The following is a 9,408-nucleotide window of genomic DNA, read 5'->3' on the forward strand; positions in this document are numbered from 1 at the left end:
GTAAATGCTTTAGCTGCGCACTCGTCTGGTACGGTTGGGAGAAACATCCTTTGTTTCTGGAATCTGGTCACGAACTCCCGCAGCAATTCGGACTCTCCTTGTGCAATCCTATATGTTTGTTGACCTTTCAGGCTTGGATCTTTCTGGCCCCGACATGGGCCATGATAAAATAATCCGCGAGCATCTCGAAGGAATCTATATATTGAGTGCTCGGGCAAAAGCGAATACCATGTCAGGGCCCTTTTTGTGCGGGTCTCCCCGAATTTTTTCAGTAACATCGACTCAATTTCGTGCTGAGCTAAATCGTTTTCCTTCACCACCATTGTATAGGTGGTGATGTGCTCCTGAGGATCCGAAGTCCCATCATACTTCGGCACGTCTGAAAATTTGAACTCCTTCAGGATCAACTCTAGTGTCGCGCTTGGCTTGAACGAAAATTGGGTGTACTTCTTTGAGTCCGGTCCTTTCAATACTGGTGGTGCGCTCGGAATCTAATCTATTCGCGCGTTTATTCCCTCATAAACCACATGAATTCAATTTTAAAGGGATCATTCTCATTATTGTTACCGGATCTGCTACCGTCCCCCCTGGCCCTGTCGAAGCCAACTTAGCCTCTCGGGGTATTGTTATCGACCCTCTGCGTTCTTTGGTTTGTGGGAGCACCGGGAGGAACTGGATCTCATCCATTCGTGTTATTGGAAGCTCCCGACAACGCCTGCCTCAATTCCGTCATGACCTGATCCTATTGTGTAAGGTGGCCCATAATGGCCTTTTGTTGCTCCCTCAGGATCCTTACTATTTTAACGACGTGCTTGTCTTCAGCATCATTAGGAGTTGCCTCTTGAACATGTCGCGGATATCGCCCGTCGTGAACCGGCGTGGCCTCATCCCCTCGTTGCGGGTATCACTGATTGAATATTAGTGCTGAGGCTGATTTCCTTGGGCCCAACATTCTGTGCGATGTTGACATTGTTATCTGCCATTTTCTATAATTTTTGCTAAGAACAAAGAATCAAACAGGTTAGTAATAGATGCAAGGATCAATTAAATCAACTGTCTAAGCCCCACGGTGGCCGCCAAACTATTTATTCGTAAAATGGCACAGTTGAATTTGTATGTGGTTTATAGACATGTGAATTAATTTGAACCCAAAATGATAAATAAATTAAACAAGAATGTAAGACTTAGCGTTGAAATCGAGATACGACAGTATAAATCTTGATTTCGGGAGCAGAGCTTTTGGAGGTAGTAGTAACAATAGTGATGAGCAAGAAGATAAAATATTATTGAGCTTTTGAATAAAGTATAGTATCAGCTTGTCAGAATATTCGTGTCCTTTACAATGACTGTTGAGCCTTTATTTATAATTGCACCTAGCAAAATAAGGTCTTAGGGTCAAGCCCTTCTTAAATGACAATTACAGGGGCAATTGAAGAATATATAACGGTAGGCAGTGAATGTCATATTCTCTGTAACGCACCATGTACTTATGCTATAGAATATTCTTCATTAAATTCTAATGGGTGGCAGACATTTGTTTCGCCTTTATGAACACCACCCTCTTCGGGGACAAACGAGATTCGGACCTGATTGCCTTCTGTTTTCGGCTCCATGTATTGCTTTATCATGTGAACATCTAATATGAACATATTTTATCCTATACAGAAACAACATGCAATTAATGGAGAAACTACATTAGAACAACCATTTCTTTGTAAGGATTAGAATTTAGAAGCCCAGAATGGTGTTTTCTATTTGAAAACGTTGCATGTGGAAGCTCTAGTGTCTGCTATCTCACTGTAAGCTTTTAATTCCTTCTCCAAGATATTGAATTTTATTAGGAACTTCTAATCATTTGATTAAAAAATTGTGTATGCTTTCCAGAATGCTTGACTAGCTTGCTGACTTACATAATTAAGATTAAATAAACAATATTATAGAATATTAGGTAGTTAATAAACCTTTAGATTTTATTTTTTATTTTACTATTTTAATTGCAAGATAGAACGAAATAAATTAAAGAAGTCTGAAAGCAAAGATAGTTAGGCTGTCAAAAAGAAGCTGAAAAATAATCAAAGTTGGTTTAGTAGTAGAATAAATTATAGATATCCATCATCTTTTGGCTTTTTGACATTAGATGGTCCACCTTTTCGACTGGCTAGGTCCGAGAGTTTCTTATTCCTTCTCTGCTTATTCAACCTTTTTCTTTGGCCAGTACTTATCCTGATTTGTTCAATCTCAAACAGTCCTTTTTTAAGATCCAACTCATACACGGGGTCAATGGGCGATCAAGAAGGCCCATGGCCTAGGTTGGTGATTTCCGGTGGATTTGCATTTATACCCGCTTTTTGGGTCACGTTTTAACTTGTGCTCGCTTTGCAAAAAAAATTGCAAGCGTATCCACTTTTTCGCGTAACTTCAACATACGGGGCTGAAGTAGCAAAGGCAATCACGCAAAACTTCAGCATTTTAGTAGACGGGCCTGAAGTAGCAAGTGCGCTGAAGTTTTTGTTTGTAATTGCTGAACTTAAGCATAGTAGCTGAAGTTTTGCTGAAGTTTTTGTTTGTAATTGCACTAAATAAGCTGAAGTTTTTTTTGTCCTGGATTCATTATTTTGTCATTAAGCTTTTTCAAAAACTTCAGCAGAAGATGCTGAAGTTATTTAGTTCATTTATAATAACTTTAGCACTAAATAAGCTGAAGTTTTTTTGTCCTGGATAAGTTTTTTCAAAAACTTCAGCAGAAGATGCTGAAGTTATTTAGTTCATTTGTAAAAACTTCAGCACTAAATAAACTGAAGTTTCTTTGTCCTGGATCCATTAGTTTTGTCATAAAGCTTGTTCAAAAACTTCAGCAGAAGGTGCTGAAGTTATTTAGTTCATTTGTAAAAACTTCAGCACTAAATAAGCTGAAGTTTTTTTGTCCTGGATTCATTAGTTTTGTCATAAAGCTTGTTCAAAAACTTCAGCAGNGCCTGTAGAACCCGGCGTGCCCAAGGAAACTTCTCACCACCTTGACTGAAGTAGGCGGTGGCAGCTTTTCAATCACGTCAACCTTAGCATGGTCAACCTCAATTCCCTTACTGCCTTAAACTCCCCGTACGTAGAAATATTCACAAATTATTGTCTACTAACTTACGTAATTATTTATAATTTGTTTTAAATAATCTGATAAACATACTTATGGCAATCATCCCATGAACTGGAGTTTCATAGCAGCACCAACAACAGCAGAAGAAAGAAGAAGAAGAAGAAGAAAACGAAAGAGGAGAATGATGAGGAGAAAGGAGGCTGAAGTTGTTTAAAAAATGTGTACAAGTTAAAACTTTTTAAAAAAAGGGGTATAGGTTAAATGTGGGCGACCAAATAGGACGCCCCGTGCAATTTTTACGTGACTTCCATTGCACTTTGGAAGGGCGCCCGCCTAAGGTCGGCCCAAGTGGCCGAGCCTACGTCATAATTTGTGGCAGCCCCAAAAAAAAATAACAGTAAATCTTTAACACACTATATCAGTGTATAATTAGTTATAACATGTTATTTACTGTATATTTAGATTGTGAATTAGAATTAATAAAGAAAATTACTTGTTACACGCCAATCTTAACCCAATGATGTAAAACATTTTTAAACTGTGTAGAAAGTATTCCTTCTTTTAAGCTATCATCAGTCAATCAACTTATTCGTGCCATTTTGTTCCTTAATTATTGCTTCTAACTATTCTATTCAAAAAGTTTGATATGTGTCCTAATTTTTTCCTTTCTATCATTAATTCATAATTTCATACTAGAAACCTATGGAGATTGATTCACTTAGAAAGTCCACTCGGTACAGCTAAAAACCTAACGTGGCGAAGATAAATTATTTCTGTTGTCTAATAATGTTTGTGTATCGCACTCTATTTAACTTAAGTAGTTTCTTTTTTTATACCCCTTCTAATGAGTAATATAGCAGTAATAAAATGGATCTACGTACATACATACACATAAACACACATTTGTTGCTTTGAATGTTAATTCCATTATCTTATATGATACTTCTTTCTTTTTAATCTTCTCTAGCAAAAATAACATATTTATACTTAGAAATCGTTTAACCTTAACCTTTCAATTTTTCTTTTAAGTGATATAATTTTATAGTTAATAATATTAATGATATTTGCCAAAAAAAAAAAAAATTCTTCTGTGAGCTTTGTACCTAATCATAATTCTATCATATAACATGTAGTAATGAATAGAGTAATTTCTTCAAGAAATTTTATTACTCTGCTGTAGAAAATTAAAATTCATCCACTTATGACGTCATTAAGTTGGGCAGTTACGTATATGGACGTCATTATTGTTGAAAGATAAAAAAGTAATCCTCTTATTTCTTTCCTCTCACTATATATAAAATCTCATGGTATACTCATTGCTATACACAACTCTTAACACGCTCCACAAATAGTGATCATATTTGACACTACACCAAAAAACATGGAATGCAGTGACAAAACCAGCGGTACTTCTTCATCGTCTTCTGCCGGAATGATGACGCCTCCTCCATCTCCTCCGTGGCCGGTGATTCTGACGCCTTGCGCCGCCTGCAAGATCCTCCGCCGGAGATGCGTCGATAAATGTGTTCTGGCACCCTACTTTCCGCCGACGGAGCCGCTTAAGTTCACCATTGCTCATAGAGTCTTTGGTGCCAGCAATATCATCAAAATGTTACAGGTATTTGTTTCATCCGAATGTGAACACAGATAAAACATCTCAACTTTCTTGATTTGTTTTGGGGGCTTCGAAATCTATCCCTTGATGCTTAGTTTTAATTGACTTGTTTTTTTTTCTAGTATGTGTTCTCTTTTTCTCTTCTTCTTCTTCTTTTGTTTTTTTCTTTTTGTTCTCTCATGTCCGTTTCTTTAAAAAATGGTTTCACCTAAAAAAAAGGAAAAAAGGCGTTGTGCGACTTCTTTAACTTGTTAGTGACTTATTTTCCACATTCCACACTTTAGCTATTATTTTCTACGATCTAGCTATAGCTAATTATATTGCACTTTGTAAAGTGTGTATATATATATACCTTTCGCTTTGAGTTTTATAATTATCATAAACAAAGCCTCCACCTTGTCCCTAAATTAGAGAGAATCGCATTTGGGAAGCACGAATATGTACCGCTCATTCTAATAGCTTACGCAATATGAATCTGCAAATATATATGTACATATATAGTTCTTACGAAGTGATTGCAAGAGAGCTTTTTCTGTGTTTCTTTTTCTAATTTTTTGATTGGCGATGACGCTTAAAATCACCAGAATCGATTCAGACATATTCAAGTTTCAACCATACTCTATGTCTCAAGTTATATTATATAGTACTCCCTCCGTCCCAATTTATCTTATACGGTTTAAATTTCGAGAATCAAACTTGTCAATTTTAGCTGTAAATATAGACACAAAATCTTTAAGTTTTTTTACTCACAATAATAAACGATTCACAACATTTAAAAGGCATATGAAAAAAATGTGATTACAGAAAAATAAACTGTATCAGACAAATTGGGATGGATGGAGTATGCCATAAAGAAATAGATCAATCTACTATTTTTGCTGTCCAAAAATTTGAGTGAATATCTCTTCATATCCTTATTATAAGACCATTAATATATATTCCGTAAAACTTATAACAAAATGCACAAAACCTCTAATTATTTATAGGAGCTTCCGGAGGATCAAAGAGCAGATGCAGTGAACAGCATGGTGTATGAAGCAAATGCGAGAATCAGAGATCCAGTGTACGGCTGCGCCGGAGCAATTTGTCAGCTACAGAAGCAAATAAGTGAGCTTCAAGCAGAGCTTGCCAAGGCTCAAGTAGAGATGTTGAATGTGCAGTGCCAAAACACAAATTTGGTGTCATTGATTTGTAGGGAGATGTCACAAAATCAAGAAAACAACGGCAGCGTGTGTCCTGATCAACAAACTTATGGAAATACCAGCCTTTTTTTGGACGACAATAGTGTCTATGCATCTTGGGAACCACTATGGACATGATGAAAAAAGTTAGAATACTTCTATGAATTTAGTTACGTACGTTAACACTGTGCCCAAGGTTAGGGGTAGAAAATGCAATGACATCGTTTCCAAAATTCAATAAAATATATCATTACATGACGAGCGACAGAGATAGAGGTCCTAATTGTCATATCAAGGAAATGGTCTTCCACGAAATTGGATATTGATCACGCCCAACTATGCCTTATAAAAAGGACAAAGCGGTCGTTGCAAATATAATCCGGTTTACAAGTCCAGAGTCGAATCCCATAGAGAACTAAGGCTTAGCTACAGTTGTTCACTATCACCAAGAATACAAGCTTGAACAATTCCTAACTTATTGATATTAAGATTCTTGTGTTTAACTAACTAACTAACAAATTAAAATAATAAGTTAACACTAAAGATACTACAGGTTGGAGAAAAGATTAAGGAGGTCTAGAGTTATGATTTCCCCAATTGTTGGAATCCTTCCCGCTATGTCTTCTATNTCCACAACAATACAAATTTTTCCTTTTTTTATTTAATTCATGTGGCTCTTACTTTTTCAAAATAGTGCTACCTTTCTCCTTATTTCATTAGTTCCACTCAAAAGTCCAAACCTAACCACCCCACACTTTAACTTTTATACAGCTTATAACAATTCAAGTGCTTATGAGAGGTTGGAAGGTTCAAATAGATGGTTAATTCAAACAAATGGGTAAGGCTTGTAATGTGGTTGCCAAAGAAACAGGATTATAGGCTCAAAGGGGTTAACTACGATACATAACAATTAGGCGGGTAAAATATACATATCTGGCTCAACAAAGAAATGCCTATATCACTTCAAGGACTGAACAAAACTACTATTTCGCTTTGCAAACACAAAGGGCAAGTTCTAGGCATCAAATGCAATACACAGAATATAACAAATCCTTACACAGACATGGCACATAACTCACTCAGGATTGCACTCATCAAGACACTCTAGTCAAAGCAGTTAAGCAATGTTAAGATCATAAAATTTAAGGTACTTATACAAGAGTCAAAAACTGAGCCTAAGCGTCACAACTAAAGTACTCACTATTCTCAAGGCATAACAAAGTCAAGAGATATTGCTTCAATTCAAAACACAACACAATGGCTCCTACTCCCCCCAAAAAAAAATTAGTAACTACATCCGGTTCAAACAAAACCCTTGGAAAAGGACCGTGGTTTAAAGAAAAACCAAGGGGTAATTGCTACACTACCTAACAAAAGAAAATCTTTTTGTTTTTTTTCTTTAGACTTAAATCCCTCAAGAAAATTTTCTAATAGATCCATCGACGGGAAAAGTCCAATCTTTAAAAAAATATTTAATTAAACTAACGCAGCTAAAGTAGTATGAAAAGTCACCCAGACAATCTCCTCACCCCACACTTAAAATTGTGCATTGTCCCCAATGCACACCATAACTAATAAAAGGGTAAAAGAGACTCCCTGGTAGGCCAAAGGCCGAAGCACTAACAACTCATGGGGTACTCAGACTTCTCCCAAGCTTGGTCCTTCATGCAGGTACCTCACACTTAGTTCCAACCATTTGGTTTGCTGTTGCATCCTTCCAATAGCTTTGCTTTCTATGTTTCTAGAAATCAAAAATCGACACTACAAGAATAATACTATAAAAATAAATAAATAAATAAATAAAATAAACTAAATTAAAAAAAGCTGTTTGCCTCCCAACAAGCGCTTGATTTAACATCGCGGTACGACGTGAATCATTTTTCGCCTCCACCTCGAGCTTATGAATTGAACCCCAAGTTTTGGTTCAAGCTTATGATTATGGTCATGGGGCGGTGGAACGAATCTAACTGGCCCAAGGAAATAATGTAGTATTCTGCACTCCTTGGCCTTTGTATGAGGTATGTAATCCCGACTTTCTAGCAAGAAGAATTCCAGAATATATGCACCTTGTTCCTCATTCCTTGACTCTTCAATTGGTTCGGATGACTCTATTTCCATATCATCATCCAAACATAATGTGGAAAAATGCTTGGAGTGTGGACCAATGCGCTCAAACACATGAACTTCAGGACTTTCAACATCCTCAACATCAATGATACTAGAGTCAACAAAATTTATATCCTCAAAGTCCTTGACTGGCTCTAGTCTCATTTCTTCAACATTGACATCCTCAAATTGTAGTTGGCTAGGTTGTTGATGTTCTACTCTGACCTCCTGAATTAACACCTCAAATTTATGCTCTTCTTGGCTACTATCCTCAATATTGGCTTGTTGAGCATTAAAAGCTCCAACCACTTGACTCAATTGAGCCTCCAACTTGCGAATAGTTGCCTCTTGCCTTTCTATCTGCAATTATTTTTTATTATTTTGTTTCAGAAGGCACTTTAATATATCCTTGATCTCCTTCAGGTCTGCATCCCCAGGTTCTTTGTTGCTGTTAACTTCACAAGAAAAGGTAGAACCGTCATAGTAAGGGGTTGGGGGAAGATAAGAAATATAAGCACAACCATAAAAGTGACCATTTTTACCACCACACACATCACACAGATTCCACAAATAAGATTGAGTTGGTGCACATAACTCGCTCTCAGGAACGTTTTGAAAATTTTGCCACGGGTGGTTTCCTTCACAATATGTATGGAGATCAATAGTAGAATTATCTACACCTAAATTCCCATAATTCCAAGATGTCATGTTTCTCAACTCAACAGCTATATAAAAAAAACAAAAAAGAAAAACAGAAAAAAAGTTCAAACTTGAACCCTAGCAATATATACAGCTACAACTACACCGTTAGTTCCCCGGCAACGGCGCCAAAAATTTGATCACGCCCAACTATGCCTTATAAAAAGGACAAGCGGTCGTTGCAAATATAATCCGGTTTACAAGTCCGGAGTCGAATCCCACAGAGAACTAAGGCTTAGCTATAGTTGTTCACTATCACCAAGAATACAATCTTGAACAATTCCTAACTTATAGATATTAAGATTCTTGTGTTTAACTAACTAACTAAAAATTTAAAATAATAAATTAACACTAAAGATACTACAGGTTGGAGAAAATATTAAGGAGGTTTAGAGTTATGATTTCCCCAATTGTCGGAATCCTTCCCGCTATGTCTTCTATTATTTCGCCTAAGTATTCTCTACCGATCATGAGCGCTCTGCGTGTTGTAATTCTCTCCCGAGTAATTATGATAATTTACTAGACATATCTCCCGAGTTACGCTAGTTGGCTTTAATTATAGCTCACTTAGATCGCACCCAAGGTTTCGTTATCCCTAATCCCACCTTTATACCCTTGGTTATTGATTCCTCACATACGTCGGGAGTGATGTTGTTCAACAACTACCTAAATATGAACTCTCTCCCGAGTAATACATACTAAATAGGCACAGCTAA

The 9,408-nt window shown here is 36.7% G+C and overlaps 1 protein-coding gene across 1 annotated transcript; it reads left to right on the plus strand.

The window, feature by feature from the left end:
- LOC109226397 (LOB domain-containing protein 1-like) lies at nt 4,399–6,154 on the plus strand. Its single transcript, XM_019391173.1, has 2 exons — nt 4,399–4,709; nt 5,693–6,154. The coding sequence occupies exons 1-2, from the start codon at nt 4,473–4,475 to the stop codon at nt 6,023–6,025; spliced, it is 570 nt and encodes a 189-aa protein (XP_019246718.1). The 5' UTR covers nt 4,399–4,472; the 3' UTR covers nt 6,026–6,154.

This window comes from Nicotiana attenuata, chromosome 5 (genome assembly GCF_001879085.1).
Source record: "Nicotiana attenuata strain UT chromosome 5, NIATTr2, whole genome shotgun sequence".
In the NCBI taxonomy this organism is placed as follows: Eukaryota; Viridiplantae; Streptophyta; class Magnoliopsida; order Solanales; family Solanaceae; genus Nicotiana; species Nicotiana attenuata.

Bases quoted from the DNA above. Each gene is read 5' to 3' on its own strand.
- LOC109226397 (XM_019391173.1), top strand. From the start codon at position 4,473: ATGGAATGCAGTGACAAAACCAGCGGTACTTCTTCATCGTCTTCTGCC. The intron at 4,710-5,692 runs GTATTTGTTTCA...AATTATTTATAG, and splicing joins ATATCATCAAAATGTTACAG to GAGCTTCCGGAGGATCAAAG.